This window comes from Tenrec ecaudatus, chromosome 17 (assembly GCF_050624435.1).
Source record: "Tenrec ecaudatus isolate mTenEca1 chromosome 17, mTenEca1.hap1, whole genome shotgun sequence".
In the NCBI taxonomy this organism is placed as follows: Eukaryota; Metazoa; Chordata; class Mammalia; order Afrosoricida; family Tenrecidae; genus Tenrec; species Tenrec ecaudatus.
Genome location: NC_134546.1, coordinates 50,404,079 through 50,422,268, shown reverse-complemented (window position 1 = coordinate 50,422,268; position 18,190 = coordinate 50,404,079). Strand labels below are relative to the sequence as shown.

At 46.8% G+C, this 18,190-nt stretch overlaps 1 protein-coding gene across 4 annotated transcripts in view; it reads right to left on the bottom strand.

Moving 5' to 3' along the window:
* Positions 1-2,010: 2,010 nt before the first annotated feature.
* The window catches only part of MTHFS (methenyltetrahydrofolate synthetase), a 55,794-nt gene continuing 39,614 nt past the window's right edge, over positions 2,011-18,190 (bottom strand). For all 4 annotated transcript variants that reach the window (XM_075535284.1, XM_075535285.1, XM_075535288.1 and 1 more), the window contains one exon: positions 2,011-2,479. In XM_075535284.1, coding sequence (XP_075391399.1) covers positions 2,247-2,479 — 233 coding nt within the window. In that variant the 3' untranslated portion in view covers positions 2,011-2,246. The remainder of the gene's footprint in view (positions 2,480-18,190) is intronic.

Genomic DNA, 18,190 nt, shown 5'->3' with positions numbered 1-18,190 from the left:
CTTACATCACCCTCAAATGTCCTCCAGTAGTTAAGTACTTGGGTGCTAACCTGACAGTCTATAGTTTGAACCATGTGCCGCTCCTTGGGAAAAAGATGAGGCGGCTTTCTCCCTAGAGATACAGCCTTGGACACCCCCGGGGTGGTTCACTCTGTCCTCCAGGGTCACTGCGTTGGAACTGGGGCGAAGGTCCTCTGCTCAATGACCACTGCCCACTACTGCTTACAAGTAATGGCTTTCTTTCCAGGTTGCACACTCTGCAGCCCTCCAACACCCCTGAATCCACCCCCTGGCCACCCTATCTGCACTTTGGGGGCTGATGTTCCAAACTGATGCTTTGGTAGAACAGTTTCTAATCTCAGTTCGAGTCTGTGTGCTGGCATCCGTTTTGGTAGCAAATGCTAATAACAATCCAAACCTGCAGCAGCTCAGGAACATCATTTTCATTACTTCAAACCAACATGTCAGCTCTCCACTCCTGACACCCCCTTTCACCTGATGGTTGAAGCAACTCTTTAATAAGAATGTGGAACAATAGCACATAATGTTCAAGTAGGTGGCAGAGAGTCCGTTTCCCTTCCATCTCTCATTGCGCATACTGTACCAGGCAAGTGCAATTTTAATCCAACTACAGTTGTAAAGTGCTCTTACTTTTGTACATAAAGCATATCAAATCTATGCTATTATATGAAAAATGGACTTGTGTTTTTAAATCAAATGTTTCTGAGTAGTGTACTCAACTAGTTCAGACGCATTGGTTACAGGCCCATTCGTGCCTAGGTGTCTACAAAGGATTAGAAATAAAATGATCACCCCTGTTCTTCAGAGCTCACAGCCTGGTGTGTCGCCTCGTACAGATAGGCAAGGCAATATGATAAAGAAGACCACACATGGAAGAGTCGGTCTGGAAAAGCCAGGGCAGACTTGGCAGAAGAGGCGACTGAGCTGAGTTTGATACACAAAGGAGCAAAGGGCTGTCCAAGCAGAGGGGAGCGCGCGCCTGCAGTGGGCAGGGGCCAGAAGTCTGTGCTGCCTTCGCAGGGAACTGCCTGTACATTTCTATGGGTAGTGTGCGAGTGTGCAGGAGTGGGGAACAAAGGGGCTAAGAAGGACAGCGGGGGTCTGAAAGAACCCTGTATCCAGGAAGGCTGAGGGCCCTTTCCCGGCCAACTCCCAATTACTCTAATCCGGGGTGTTTCCTAACTGGAATTGTGCTTTATAAGATCGTGTGACTGTGGCTTGAGAATACAAATGGAAGGAGGGAAAAGCTAAAGGCAAGACAATGATAAAGGGGCTCTTGCCAGTTGACTCAGTGTTGCTGCTGCAGCACAGCGAGGGAGACAGACGTAAGGCGTGTCAGCAGCAACTCAACAGGAGCAGTGACAGGTTGGACACGGGGTGTGAGTGAGACAGCGGCGGCATCTAGGAGGCTCCCCAACAAATCACCGCTCCCTAGCTGTGAGGCCATCTGCCAACTTCCCACCCACAGCAAATTTCATCTTCAAACGAGAAGTCACAAATACACCAAAGCAGTGTCTACCTTACAGGGCATCGGACCTTAAAACTCCTCAGTGGCTACGGGGAAGGACAGAGCTGGGAACTGAGCAGTTGAATGAAAATCATTTAAATCCTAAAATGGTTTCAGTCAATAAACTACCAGGAACTAAAAAGCACCCAACATAAGATTTCAGGGTGAACAAAGGACGTCACAGAGAAACGGTATTCGACGCAAACATCATCCAATCAATTAGTAATGGCTGAGTCTCCATCTGCCTGCCAGAGCCTGGCCAGGCCCACGGTGGGGCATCATGAGGTTCAGGGTCTGTGTCCAGTGGGCTTAACTTCTGCTCACACTCTGAGTTGGCCCACAGTGCCTCATAAATACTTAACTTACATTACAGAGCACAAAGATCAATATGTACATCTCTACCAAGAAGTTAAGTTGAAAATCATATGGTGACATCTTCCCTTTTCATTAATAGACCAGCACCCACACTTGCATTAGTTTTAATGACAACTTTATGTTGGATATTTTAACGGTACACTTTTAAGAAACGTCGGTTGTATGCACATTAGTGTGAAATTTCAATTTTTTGAAAAGGCAAAATACATATATTTTGGTTTTCTGTGGTACCAAAAACAAGGATTATAATTTCAATTGTTTTTTTTTTGACAAGACAAAATCCGAATATTTTGTTTTTCTCTGCTACAAAAGCCATGGATTATCTGGCTGTCATTATCTGGACTTAAGATGACGATGAGTCTTCATAAAGCACTTCATCTACCTTCATGTCGTTGTCATCCACGGGGACCTGGAGGCACATCTGCTCTTTGAAAGCCAAGGCCAAGGTGTAGGGCTTCACTTCCTGCTGCTGCAGACAGCGCTTCAGGTACGTGTCGTAGTAGCCCTTCCCCCTCCCCAAGCGGTTGCCATGTTTGTCAAACCCAAGACCTGGCATGAAGATGAGATCAAGTCCCCCTGAGAAAAAGAACAACAAATTTAAACATTAATGGGGTCGATATGAGCTTGTGTGTGTGTGTGCGCGCGCGCGCGTGTGTGTGTGTGTGTGTGTGTGTTCAATATTTTGAGAGCAAATGAAATCTTCCTAATCTGGGTTTTGCTTTTTTAATTACATCTACTCTTTCTCCCAGTGGTGTAAATGGTTAACATTCAGAAGTGCTTCGGGAAAAAAAGGCCTGGTGGTCTATTACAAAACAAAAAACAATCAGCAACGGAGAAATCTAGGGGGAAGATGGGTAAATAGAAATGGGGACTCAGGGAGGAAGATGGGTAAATGGAATGGGGACTCGGAGAAGGATGGTATTACACTGAGGCAACTGTAATTGTTATGAAACAGATGTGTATGCATTGTTGAGTGGTAAACTAATTTGCTCTGTATACTTCCTCTCAAACCACCCCCCACCTCCTGCCTGTAAAGATTTATATCATGATCTTTACAGGCGCCCACTATCATGATCCGAACTCTACATTGGAAGTCTGGCTAGACCAGAGGATGTACACTGGTACAGAGAGGAACCGGAAACACAGGGAACCCAGGGCAGATGATCCCTTCAGGACCAGTGGTGTGAGTGGCGACACTGGGAGGGTTGGGGGAGAATGGGTTGGAAAGAGGGAACTGATTACAAGGATCTACATGTGACCTCCTCCCTGGGAGACGGACAACAGAAAAGTGGGTGAAGGGGGACATCGGACAGGGAAAGATATGACAAAATAACAATTTATAAATTATCAAGGGCTCATGAGGGAAGGGGGGAGCGGGGAGGGAGGGAGAAAATGAGGACCTGATGCCAGGGGGTTAAGTGGAGAGCAAATGTTTTGAGAATGATGAGGCAATGAATGTACAAATGTGCTTTACACAATTGATGTATGTATGGATTGTGATAAGAGTTGTATGAGCCCCTAATAAAACAATTTTTAAAAACCCCAAAAACACTAGACTAGAGCCCAGTTCTGATCTCACACATTTGGAGTCAACGATGAGGCAGACTATACTCTTTCTGTGACGTCACTGTAGAAAACCCAAAAAGCATGAGTAGACAAGGATCAAAATTACAAAGTCATCCCATCATCCATCCTTCCAACAGTTTCTCTTCTTTTAAATTTATACTTAAAAAAAAAACAAACAAACAAAAAACCCTGCCACTGAGTCCTGCTGCTCAGAGTGTCTGTCTAAGGCTATAAATCTTTACAGGAGCAGAAAGTCTCACCTTTCTCCGGACGAGGTGGGCTTGAACCGCTGACTTTTGGGTTAGTGGCCAAAGGCTTAACCCACTGCACTCTCAGGGCACCTTGTCATCAACAGACAGACAAAAATGGCAGATCCCCAGGCCCTATCCACCCCGAGTGAAAGAGAATTTCCCGTAGAGCTCCTTTCCATAGAAGCAGGGGCTAAGAACTTCTTTCTTTATTTTTCTTAAGCATCCAGATGGTTCCACTCCTGCCAGGTTTGGGGCTCTGGAGGAAGAGCCCCAGAACGACAGCTGGGAGAGGGGGGAAGGCCAGGGGAGGCTGGAAGGATGGCGTGGGCAGGGGCCTCGCTGCTGAGGGTACCAGGCAGCTCAGACACCACCACCGCCGCCTCTTCACTCCCTTCCCACTAGAGAGGCAGGACAAGCTCTCGGGCTTTCCCAGTCACAGGAGAGCACTCTGACCGACACAGGAACATCCCACGGGTCCAAGATGAGGTCCCAACCGCGGTCCTCTGGCTGGAGCCCTCGCGAGCAGGGTATCAGCACTGGCTACCCTCTGGGTGAGAGAGTGGAGTCTTGGAGTGTGCAATCCCCTCCACCGGAGAAATCCGCAGGAGTTCTCATGAAAAGGGCAACGAAGAGGGTAGGTGAAGAGGGTACACATCCGTGGTGAGGGCTAGGAAACCGTCCTGCAGCCTCTGGTGAAGAGCATGATGCTCCAGAACTAGCAGAAGAGCCGTATTGTAGGCCTGACCCCTTGTCCGGTACTGGGCCTCCCTCTCTGACTTCCTACAGGCTAGCCTGTGACCTTCGGCTGTCATGAGCTAACCACTCACACAGCATCCCTGGCAGAATTGGAAGCCGCAGATTCTCTGGAATAAGGAATCTGTGGTTGGTGTGCAGACTGCCAGCAAGGCTGGCCCCTGCTATCAACAACTGTGCTGGCTGCAGAACTGGGAGTTAAAGCTAGCTCTTCTGTCTGGCTCCCACCACACACCTGCCAGCCCCTGCCTGCCAAATCCAGTAAAGCACACCTCAGGTTACACACATGACCTTCTCGTGTAAGCCTGCTGATTAATTCCCTAAAACTACCTAAAAGGCCATGGTCATTGACATATGCCTTGACTTCCTGTTGCTGGAAACTACCTGGAACACACTCGCATGCCTTCTGCTGTGTCCACTGCCCCTCTGTAGCGTGTGCTTTGTGAAGTCCTTCAAGGCAGGGGCAGGTTCACGGTTCCGATCCTTCGAGAAGGCTGTTCCATCAACATAAAGTATGCCTTTGCGTAATGTCCATTCCAATCCAAGGCCGCAGTCTGCGCCAACGGCAGGAAAAGCAGAGAGGTGACAAGTCCTGGAGACTTGGCCACTCTGGCTGGGAATGCTGGGAACTTCGAGTTGGCCTGTCTCGGCGTTGGGTCTGAAGATATTTCCGAAACCAGGACGAGGTGGCTGGAGCAGACAGAGGAGAGTGTGGGGGGACGGGGTGGATAAGGCATGAGCATGAGGACAAGCGAGAGGGCAAAGGGAGCAGAGCAGGAAACCAAGAAACTGGAAGGGACTTCCACTCAGTCCACACGCCAGGAGAAGGCAGAGTTGTGGAGCATCCCCATTTAGAACGCTGGATGAAAAGGAGTGAAGGAAACAGGACAAAAAGAAATGCATTTCGCTCTCAAATTCCTTACGCTAGAATTCATCTCACTCCCTCTCTTGTAGTCCCTGTACTCAATGTGGTCTGCCTTGCATCACAGACAATCGAATATGTCTTCCTCCCACCAGACAGCAAATTTCCTTGAGGGCCGTTATTTCTTCCTTTCATGCTTGAATTGTAATAGAATTCTTGGCCAAAGAAACCCTGAAAGGCTAGTATATTATCTGCAGAATGGATCAATCCCTTATATTATCTGCAGAATGGAGCAATCCCAGCATGGCATGCCTCGGCTTTAATAACTCCAAGGCGTATGGGTTTGCGTCAAGGAGCAACATGATGAGATTAAAAAGTACCACCTTGCGGAGCTGCTTGGCCAAAGTGAGCGCGGCAACTATGAAGCCGAAAAGAGACCGCCTGGGGATTTCTCAGGGGACAGAAGGCCCGGAAGTTGCCCTTCACAGTCAGCGGTCCTACCATCCTCCCTGGGGTGCTGGTGTTGGACTCCTTGCCCACGGAATTGCTACCTCTGCTCCCTCCAACCACAGGACCACCTCGGGTCCATCTGCTCCCGTTACTGCTCCAAGTGCTGTCCTACAACATGCGAAGTGTCCCTGGCTACCCTGCAGTTTGTTGTCACCCTTGAGTTTCCTCTGGCGCCCTGCCACCACTACATGCCAACATATACACCTGGGCGAGCTTCCTGAGGCTGTGCAGGACACTCGGCATGTACCGGCTGAACTGCCTTCTTGCTTCCCATGGGCATGCGAGGTCCCACCCTGGGTCAATCCCTTCTAACCCCGGAAGACCCCAGGCTCTCACCAGCATAGTGCAAGGTCAAAATTCAGACGGGGAACCGGGACAGAAACCCTGTGTCTATGCACCTGTGCTTTATGTGCCTCTAGCAAGATTCTATTTTTGAAATGCCAAAGGCTCATTAATAGGGGACACTGACATTAGCACAAGGTGCAAAAGCCAGCCTGCCTTTCTTTGACGTAATCCCGTGGATCCCTGCTTCACAGCCCCTGCTAGCAGACAATGTGACCAGCAGTCAAAAGCCTCAGCTGCATCAGGATTGCAACACACTGCTCAGAAAGTACTCTCTGGAAGTCACAAGATTGTTCTGCAGAGTCATGGTTTGTTGGGTGTTTTTCTCCAGGCTTTGCTTGCTTTATAATGGGATTCTGCACTCCACTGCAAAGCTAACCTTTGGAGACACACTACTCCAAGACTGTACTCGCTCACAAACGTCTGGGCCTCTCCATTTGATACAGGCTCTGGAGCCGCAGTGCCCTCTGGAGGCAGTCTGGGATGGTGCTTGGGGCCTGGGGGCTGGGCCATTTCTTAGCTGTGATCTTGGGCAAGCTTGACTGCCCTGTTTTCCAACTTCCTCATCTGTCTAATGGGTCCTGAAAACAGAACCCATTGCAAAGGGATGGTCAGGACAATTCCATTACACAATTCTTTCAAATTCCTGGGTCAAGGGTCCATACGTGATCATTGTACTTAAGAGGTTAGCTGTTTCTAAAAATAAATTAAGAGTTGTCTTGCACTAGTTCCCAAGACAGCTGGCAAGGAACGGAGTGGAGTTTCTTCAGTACTTTGGAGGATTAACTCTTTTTTTTTAAAACAGTTTATTAGGGACTCATACAACTCGTATCACAATCCACACATACATCAATTGTGTAAAGCACATCTGTACATTCTTTGCCCTTTTCACTTTCAAAGCATTTGCTCTCCACTTAAGCCCTTTGCATCAGGTCCTCTTTTTTTCTCCCTCCCTCCCGTTTGCCCCTCCCTCATGAGCCCTTGATCATTTATAAATTATTATTTTGTCATATCTTGTCCTGTCCGACTTCTCCCTTCACCCACCTTTCTGTTGTCCGTCCCCCAGTAAGGGGGTCACATGTAAATCCTTGTAATTGGTTCCCTTTCCAACCCACTCACCCTCTACTCCCAGTATCGCCCCTCACACTCCTGGGTTCCCTGTGCCTCCAGCTCCTATCTGCACCAGTGAACAACCTCAGCTCTATCCAGACTTGCAAGATAGAATTCAGATCATGATAATTGGGGGGGAAGAAACATTTAGGAACTGGAGGAAAGCTTTATTCTTCATTGGTGCTACATCACACCCTGACTGACTCATCTCCTCCCCTAGATCCCTCTGCAAGGGGATCTCCAGTGGCTGACAAATGGGCTTTGGGTCTCCACTCTAAACTTCCCCCTTCATTCACTATGGTAAGATTTCTTTTTCTGATGATGCCTTAATCTGATCCCTTTGACACCTCATGATTGCACAGGCTGGTGTGCTTCTTCCATGTGGGCTTTGTTGCTTCTGAGCTAGATGGCCTCTTGTTTACCTTCAAGCCTTTAAGACCCCAGACACTATCTCTTTTGTTAGCCGGGCACCATCAGCTTTCTTCACCACATTTGCTTATGAACCGGTCTGTCCTTGGCGATCGTATCATGAAGGTGTGCACCCAATGATATGATTTTTTGTTTTTTGATGCCTGATAACTGATCCATTTGGAACCAAGTGATCACAAAGGCTGGTGTGTTCTTCCCTGTGGGCTTTGTTGCTTCTGAGCTAGATGGCCGCTTGTTTATCTTCAAGGCTTTAAGACCCCAGACACTATCTCTTTTGATAGCCGGGCACCATCAGCTTTCTTCTCCACATTTGCTTTTTTACCTGCTTTGGCTTCAGCGGTTTTGTCGGAGGGTGAGCCTCATAGAATGCCTATTTAATAGAAGAAAGCATTCATGTATTGAGGGAGTGCTTGAGTAGAGGCCCAATGTCCTTCCGCCACCTTAATACTAAACCTATAAATATAGGCACATAGATCTATTTCCCCATCCATATATATATATATTTGCATATGTATATCTTTGTCTAGACCTCTATAAATGCCCTTTGCCTCCCAGCTCTTTCCTCTCTTTCCCTTGACTTTCCTCCTGCCCCACTATCATGCTCCGTCCCCACCTGGGTTTCAGCTATACCTCTTCGTTACCTTACCCTTGATCATTCCCTACCAGGCGGAGGATTACTCTTAACCACAACTTTTACAAGCTTCCCTTAGACCTAACTCTTGCATGTTCTGACAGTCCCAGCAGTCAGCCGGATCGAAGGGGAAAGACGAACACTGGGGAAGGGTGATATCACAGAACAGGAGTTGGGGAGTTCTTCCGTAAAGTGCCGGGAAATCCATGCAAGCTCTGCAGGCCGTGACAACAGAATAGCATCGTCACGGCTCTTCAACCTCCGCAGGACGGCAGATGCAGATCACACAACTTTATTTTTAAAAAAAAGAAAATGTAGCCAGATTTGGCTCGTGGGCAGTGGTGCTGAGCCCTGTCCTAACACATAAAGAAAGAAGTTTTAAGAAGAGGGGAGTGAAAACACAGCTGTTTGATCTGCCAACTAGGGAAGTTTAGAAGTAGTGTTCATTTAAGTGGGGACATAGCTATATGAACAAGGTCTTGCAAGAAACTGTTGGAACAAACGTCTAGCTTTGCTTCTCGTCCTTCCTGAGACTGAAGTACTGTGCTGGGCCCTGAGGACTCCATTCACCTTCACAGGACATACTGTGGACTCTGGCCAGTGAGGCAACAGCCAGGTCCCTGACACCTTTTAGGCCGCCTTGCCCTCCAAGTCCTTAGCCTGAGCTTTTCTGGACATAACAAGTTTATCCTTGCCCTAGTGCTGAAGAGAGGGCTAAGGATAATGAGCATAAGGGCCCAGGGGTTATGCAAGCTTTCTAACTGTGCCATTCTTACACTTCTCTTTCTGTCTCTTTCCTTCCAACTGACATTTTATGGCCATGGCTACGGCAAGCCCCTTTAAGAACTACAATCAGCTAAGCTCCGTACCTCCTTCACTGCTATGTCTCTGCATTCGTTCCAGAGTTCAATTCTTCACTTGCTAGTCTGAAGATGCCATTTCTCCTGTTAAGTCCAACTGCTTATCCTCCTCCAGTCTCTCCTAGTCCGGGAACAGCCCGCCCGTGACTCTTCTATACTCAAAACCTTTCAGCCAATCACAGCCTCTTCAAGATAACATGCAAACGTCTTCACTGGGCAGGCAGAAATCATGTGATCATCTCATCCCAATGACCTCTCCAGCATCATCTCCACTACACTCTGGCAGGCAATGCAGTTAAATGGAAAATTCTTCTCCATACCCAGTCCACTTGTAACTTCACGCAAGCCTTTGCTCCTGCCTTGTGTTCTTCCAGCCTACAAGGTCCTGCCACTCTTCTCACTCATTCGTCCAATCAGAACAAGCTCAGGTAAGCCTCCCTCAAGTTCTCCCTGCCCACACAGTCTTGCTGTGACTAGCTCTCACCAACACTGAGGGAATGCATGTCTCTGGTCCATTAAATACAGAGATTCTTTTTCCTACCTTTGAGAATGGAGACTTTTGTCTTTTCTCAGATAGCTATGGAGCTAAGTTTTATTTACTATGAAAGATGGAAAGTAAAGAATATGCTGAGTAGTCTCTTGACCATTTTTATCATAGTTTCCTGACTCTACTCAAGCAGTTACCTCGTGAGTTTGTCCCATGAGACACCTCACTCTTTTATTTTTGAGCCTATATTGATTTTATTTTACTTTAAATCATTTTATTGGGGGCTCGTACAACTCTTATCACAATTCATACATCCATCCATTGTATCAAGCACATTTGTACATATGTTGCCATCATCATTCTCAAAACATTGTTTTCTACTTGAGCCCTTGGTATCAGCTCATTTTCCCCCTCCCCCATGAACCCTTGATAATTTATAAATTATTATTTTGTCATATCTTACACCATCCAACATCTCCCTTCACCCACTTCTCTGCTGTCCATCCCACAGGGGGGTTATATGTAGATCCTTGTAATCTGTTCCCCCTTGCCCCCTCACCTTCTCTCCACCCTCCCAGAATCACCACTGGTTGTGAGGGGTTTATCTGTCCTGGATTTCCTGTATTTCCAGTTCCTATCTGTATCGGTGTACACCCTCTGGTCTAGTAGGATTTGTAAGGTAGAATTGGAATCATGATAGTGGGGTGGGAGGAAACATTCAAGAACTAGAGAAATTTTGTATCATTGCTATACTGCACCCTAACTGGCTTGTATTCTCCCCACAGACTTTCTGCAAGGGGATGTCCAATTTCCCACAGATGGGCCCTGGGTCCCCACTCCACACTCACCCTCTTTCACAATGCTTTTTTTTTAACTTTGATGCCTGATAACTGATCCCTTCGATGCCTTGTGATCTCACAGTGCTTTGTTGTTTCTCAGTTAGATGGCCCCTCGTTTATCTTCCAGCCTATAGGACCCCAGATTCTGTATTTTTTTGACAGCCAGCACCATCAGCTTTCTTCACCACTTTTGCTTATGCACCCGCTTTGTCTTCAGTGATCGTTTTGGGGTAGGCTGGTGTGCTTCTTCCATGTGGGTTTTGTTGTTTCTTAGCTAGATAGCTGCCTGTTTATCTTCAAGCCTATTAGACCCCAGGCACCATCAGTTTTCTTCACCACTTTTGCTTGTGCACCCATTGTCTTCAGCATCATTCCAGGAAGGTGAGCATCTCAGACTGCCAAACTGTTAGAACAAAGTGTTCTTGTGTTGAGGAAGTACTTGAGCCCACTGTCCATCTGTTTCCTTAATACTAAACCTATAAATATGTACATAGATCTATTTCTCCCTCGTCATATATAAATATATTTACATCTGTATATGCCTGTATTTAAATATCTATAACTACCATTTGCCTCCTAGTTCTTTCCTCTATTTCTTCGTACTTTCCTCTTGTCCCACTATCATGTTCAGCCTTCATTTGGGTTTTAGGAATTCCTCTCGGTTACATTGCCCTTGATCCAGCCCTGCCAGTCCTCTTATACCCTCCTTGCCACTGATTTTGAATCACTTGTTGTTCCCTTGTCCCTGGGTTTGTTAACACCCACTTCCTTCCCCGCCCCCCCCGTCTCCCCTTCTCCCATGTATCCCCAGAACTGTTATCCCATTGTTCTCTCTTCTGGCTTGTTTATCCCGCCTATCCCTTCCAGGTAGACATGCTATGTACCATGACAAGACTGAGTACAATGAAGCAACGATAGAAAGTAAAACAATAGCTACAACAACAAACAAAAACCATATAAATAGCTCAGGGTCTATTTGTTGTCCTTCAGAAGTGCTTTCCAGTTGAGTCTGATGGGGTGCCATACTCTGGTCCCACATCTATTCCTGGGGACTTCATTGCTCTGCTCTCCCGCTGCTCTGTTACATGCCCCCAGAGGCTAGCTTTGGTGTAGTGAGCTCAGGGCGGGCACAATTCCCGCTGTGTGTCTCTAGTGCTGTCCCCAATGGTGCTATGGGTCAATAAGGAATGCTGTGTCCCGTGGTGAGGCCAGGCCTGTGGTCATCTCTGTGCATTGCTGTTCTGAGCAGGCACATTGTCCTCAGGGCTTGGTGAGCCAGGATGTGCGTCACTCTCTTTTTTTTCCCCTTCCCCCCTGGTTGGCTCCTGTGTGCTCTGATCAGATAAGTCCCTCTCCTTGAGCTATAGCGTCAGTGCTGTCCTCTGAAGTGAGTTCTTCTGGGGGGGATGGGGGGGAGGGTGGTGCTGTCCACTTAGTTGGTAATGGGGCCGGCCCCTCAGGCCTCTCTATTGGTTCCCTGCTTCAGAGACACCTCATTCTTAAGCAAAGTCTGGCTTACACAAGTGTACAGAAACCAACATCTGTTGGTGCCTACAATATATCAGTCACTAACTACACCTCTGGGAAAGAAGGCAACTGCAGTCAACTGACCGTCCACCTTGTAAGGCCACGATGGGGATTTTTATATCCCCATTTTCACAGATCAAGAAGCTGATTCTCAGGTCACACATTTCATCAGAGAGAACACTGAATATTCACCATCTAAGGTGGATAATGATTCAAGGATACACACTGCTCCTATTACCAATCTGTGTGTGTGTGTGTGTGTGTGTGTGAGAGAGAGAGAGAGAGAGAGAGAGAGAGAGAGAGAGAGAGAGAGACCGACCTTAGACAAAAGAGTGGAGAAAACACTGCAAGGGCAAACTCCTGGGAGGCAGTCAGGTGCACTGGTTAGGGGTGCCAGCATCTCGACAGTCTGCCCAGTCTGGATCCCAGTACCACCACTCGTTGGCTATGGAACGTCAGTGAACATTGCCTGCACCTCAAATCTCAACTGGATGAGAGTATTCTCATGTAGAGCGTCTCTAAGCTATTAATATCAAATGTCAACTTAATCAATCGCTGCATGCCTGCTCCTTATGCCACGTGGCTGATTAGACAGATGCTGGCACTTCCATCAAATGTGCTTCTGAAACATAAAGAAGCTGAAATCCTAAAATAGAGAACCAATCATTCACCATAGTGCTTGTGGCAGAACTCTTAAAAATCAATACCATCTGCTTTGAACTCATTGTAGCTGCTGCCTTCGAGAGAGAGAGAGAACGGAATGAGCCATGCCCCTGCCCCACCCGTCAGAGGACAGCGCTGACTACTCAAGATAAGCACAATCATTTACAGGCTTGCAGCAAAGACAGATGTGCTTGGTTCTTGAGTCATACGTTAGAAATGAGATTGTTTTAAAAGGTATTTTCCTGCAAATACATAATGCGTTTTGGAGAATTCAACTAAACTGCCTCATAGAGAGAGACCTTCCTCCCTTCCCCTTCCTTCCTTCCTTCCTTCCTTCCTTCCTTCTTTCCTTCCTTCCCTTTCTTAATTGCATTGTAAAGGAACTGACAGATTTAATTGCAATATTACTTTGGCCATTTAGGAATCTCCACATAGAATCAAATACACCATAAAGACTCATCCAATAAAGACACAATCGATACATGATTGATCGGGACTGCTAATACACAAGTATTCATTTTAAGGCATTTTCTAACTTTTGCATCAAAATACAGGGACTGTACATGTCACAAGAGCGCTGGAAACAAGTTTCCAACACCATCTGAGGTGTCCTTTTTGCTGGAATACCCACCTACCAGTCATCCTACTAGTCAGCTAAAGAGGTCTGTAGAATATAAAACAACCTTTGTGTGCTTTACACTTAAAACCTAAATATGTTAAGCGTAAGAGGCTTTTAGTGAACCCTGACAACCCTGAGTATGGGGTTAAATGAAGAACGTAGGAGAGGACAGGAACTGAGTTCCCACGGGATAACGCTGAAAGTAACCCTGAGGGTGCGGTGGGTTAAACGTCGGGCTGCTACCCCCGGGGCCCGCAGTTCAAACCCACCAGGTGCTCCAGGGGAGAAAGAGGAGGCAGTGTGCTCCTTCAAAGAGTCACAGACTCAGAAATCCTGGGGAGCAGATCTACTCTTCCTGTAGAGCTGCCATGAGTCGGAATGAACTCAGTGGCTATTATCGCTTTGGGTAAAAGTCAAAGCAAAGAAATTACAATGTGAATCCACTTGGTGAGTAGAAACTGAGGATCTCACCAACAGCAGCTGTATCCCACTGAGCTCAGCTGAGGAAAACACCAAGGACAGCACATGGCCAGTGAGCTGAGCTGGATTACAAAAGCCAGTCATTTGTCTACCTATAAACAGTGCTCTGCCTCCGTAAGGGTATCGAGAGAAGTACCCACGAGAAACTGGTGGGAAGAAAGGGCAAACACGCACATAACGGAATACCACACACACAATGAGAAAGAATGGCAATGGATCTGAGAGACATCCCATAAGAGAAATGAACCTGGAGGACATTTTAGTGAGTGAAATTAGTCAATCACAAAAGGACAAATATTGCAGGAGACCACTGTTACAAAAAAGTCAAGACGAGGTTTTTCAGACTCAACGAAACATTCTCTGATGGTTACTAAGAGTAGAAAGGATGGGAGGAAGGGTGGGGGGAGAATAGGGGCAAGAGGGTACACAAGGTTAACAAGGGTTAAACTTGGGTGAAGGGGAAATAGAATAAGAGGGAGGCTGGCAAAGCAATAATGGAAGCCGAGGAGGGTACTGGGAGGTCTGCAAGAGTTCAAGGCAACAGAGGCAAACACTACTTTATACACAATCCTGCAATAATCCACAAGTATAGATGCGTGGAGAGACACCCATGCTAAACAAGTGTGGGAGGAGGAAAAACAGAGGGATTTGATAGAGAATATCCACATGTGTGTAGGAGATGAGAAGAATTGACCTTTACTGAAAATACATCCATGAATACGGTGATGCATACATGAAAAAGTTATAAAAATGTCATATATAAATATAGCCAATACCTTGAAAGAATGAGTTGCTGGGCTAGGAGATCAGAACCTTAATTTCAGAAGACACCAAGGTCAATTGGAATAACATAGTTCACAAGACAGTGTTCTATGTCCTACTCTGGAGTAGTGGCTAGGGTCTCAAGTACGTAACTGGTCACTCCCCATCCAAAAGAAAGAATATAGATGAACACTGAAGGACATATGGAAACAATTAGTCAAGTGGACTGATGAACCACACAAATATCCACTTCCATAACCCTGAGACCAGAAGAACTAGATGGTGCCTGGCTACCATGACCAACTGCCCTGGAAAGGATCACATTACAGGGTGGGAGAAAACTGTAAGAGAACTCAAAACCAAAAAACCGACCAAGGTTAGTTGTCGGATCCAGACTGGTGAATCCTAAGATCTTACCCTTCAGGTCTGAAACGGAACTCACCCGAATGTTAGCATAATTGGATAGAAAAAAAACCCAAACTCACTGCCACTGAGTCAATGCTGAGTCACGGCAAACCCCGGCAGGTTTTCAAAACCGTTAACTGTTTACGAGAGTAGAAAGCCCAGTCTTTCTCGCAAGGAGCTGCTGGGGGTTTCTAAGTGCCAATCGTGCGGATCGCAGGCCAACGCATAACCAGTACAGCACATGACAGTCAAGGGCGAAGTTCAGAGGGTCTGGAAAAAGGAGGGATGGAAACAGGACCCACAGGGAGGAAGCGGGAGGAGTGAGTGCAAGTCAGGAGTGCACTGAAGGAGCTGAAACAAGGGAGAGAACGGGTGATGTAAAACTGATGCGCTGCTCTGAAAACCTGTGCCGGATGGATTCCTGATACAAAGTGAAAGGGGGGGGGGAGAAAGGGAGGGGAAGGCACAAAACGCCCAGTGATCTCCTTAGAGATGGGACCGCTTTCCCACTTTGTGAAGGTGGATAACGGCTCCCACTGGAAGGCACAGCTTGGTCTCAGAGATAAAGCAAGTGTGGAGGATGGCGTCATTCACCCACTGACCATGACCATGCATACTGTCCTGTTATTTGAACAAGAAAGAAACTTCTATCTTTTTAAGTAAATGAATGAATGAATAAATAAAACAAGCCTTCTTGGGTGGCTAGGGAAAAAATAGAAAGAACACAAAACGGGTTCCACGTGCTTGCCTGTGGAGGAAGGAGTTAGGGGTCAGGAGAGCTCAGAGGTTAAGTGCACTCAATACTTCCACTCTGCCTCTCTGTAAGGTTGGAATTTTTTTTTCATTGTATTTACATAAGCACCAAAAAATTAAATCACTAGAAGGTCAACCTACTACGATTTCAAGGACAGGAACCTGGGAGATAGAACAGGCCAGCAGTTGAGTGTGCCAGATTCCAGCGAGACTCCTGGGTTTGAATCCCGCAGCTGGCACTCATTAGCTGAGAAATATTCATTGAATTACTCAATCTCTCTGGGAGTGAGTTTGTTTGGGTTTGCACTTGCTAGGGTGGGCATGACTCTCTACTGCCACCTGCTGTCAGCTACAAATTTGCAGGCGCGAGGAGTCCATCAGAAACCAATGGGAGGGCAATGAGGGCTCTCATAATAAACTATCTTGCACCTGTGAGAGGAAGCCACCTGTCATAAATGCTCTGTCCCTTTACAAAAGAAAAATTGACTACAGACAAGGCAAAGAAAATAAGTTGTTCTTTTACAATCCCTTTCAACATTTAAAAGCTACAAGCCAGACACTGAATAAGCACCTTCCGAAACTGCCTCATTAAACCTTCCCAACAACCCTGTGCGGCAGATATTTAGGTCTCCTTGCACCAGAGGGAGAAACCAAGAATCAATGAGGTGCTGAAACCCACACCCAAGGTCATTCAAGGGGCTTCAAAAAGTCTGGGGAGAAATAACACAGTTCCCATTGTTCATCCCATCTTCCCAGGAACTTTTTGAAGTCCCCTCACACAGCTTCTGGACTCAGGTTCTCTAGTCTTTCAAAAGTGGTTGGTGGCTTGCCCGGTAATAGAACCGACAAGAAACGTTCTCCAGATCCACTTTAATCGTGAAATCAGTCAAACTTGATTGATATATTTATATGAGTCAGGTTAGGATCTCAGCGAGAAACGGATGGAAAATTCAAACTGGGGAGGTTTAATAACCAACTATTTATAAACAGGGTTATGGAAAGCGAGAGAGTGCAATCGCCAAGAGGAGTAACTAATGGGGAAGCCGTGAACTTAGACCTGAAGGTGAAGAGAAAGTACAGAATTCTGGATACAGGCAGCAAAAGATAGGAAGGTCGGGGATAGAGACCCCCAGTCACTATCCTAAACCCTTTGCCTTTCCACTGATCCCTCCCACTGGCTGAATCCTCCCACAAACCAGAGAATCCTGTTGATAAGGTCCACACAGCGACCCTGCTGGACATCGAGTGCAGTAAGTGGCTCTGGAAGCCCAGCAGTGGGCTTATGGGCAGTGGTTGTCAGAAACTACCTCTGAGCTTATTTTATAGTTTTATTAGATTATGCTTCCTGTTTCGCACAATTAACCTTTCATTCACATTAAGATTGATACAATCATCACCACAATCAATGTCAGTATATTTTCTTCTTGTGGTCATTGTTATTAGCGCCCGATTTCCTCCCATCCTCCTTTGCCATGCCCCGAGGCAATTACCATCCAATTGCTTACCGTCTCTATAGACCTACCTCACCTAGATTTCATATGCAGAAAACCACACAGAACACAAACAGGAAGCAAACCACCACCACCAAAATCAACAACAACCAGACCAAACACAGGGACACCTCCATCAAAAAGAAGCTTAAACTATTGAAAATGGAAACGGCTTTATAATGGGCCAAAGGGGGATCAAATGATAAGGTATTACAATCTGAGCATCTATTTTATTTCCTCCTTATGCTTTCTCTGAGGTGTGTGTGTTATCTTTATAATAAGAACAAAGCCATTGCTTTCAGAAAGATCAAAGTTTTTAATGAACAGTCAAGAAAAGCTTCCATTTATCGTCTAAAGATTTAGTTCAAACACGTTGACTGTTTGCCGGGGTGTGTTTTGTGTGTGGGTTCAGCATGAGGAGAGAGTGGACATCATGTTTGATATTGGGGAGGGGCAGCGACAAAGAGGAAGGTCCTCAAGGAGATGGGTGGACACCATGCCGGCAGCGAAGGAGCCCACGTGAGTACCATCGTGAGGCTGGCACAGGCCCGGGCAGTGTCTCCTTCTGTGGTGCATAGTCACCAAAGGCCGGAGCTGACGACACCAAACAACAGCAACAAGCATGGGGCTGGCAACCTCAGTTCGACCGTTCAAACTCAGCAGCTGTTCCATGGGAGAGGAGGCCGTCTGTTCTGATCAAGAGTTATAGTCTCATAAATCCTAGGGAGCAGTTGCTTGTGCTCTGTTTGACAGGGTCCTTGTAAGTCAGAATCAGCTCAAAGGCAGAGGGTTGGGGTCTTGGGGTTTTATACACTGAGGTCTGAGAGCTGGCAGTTCTTGGAGCCCACCAGACACTCTACTGGAGAAAGATGCAGCAGGAACAACAACCAAACCCTGCGCCCTCGGGTCAGTTCCCACTCACAGTAACCCTGTCGGACAGAGTACAAC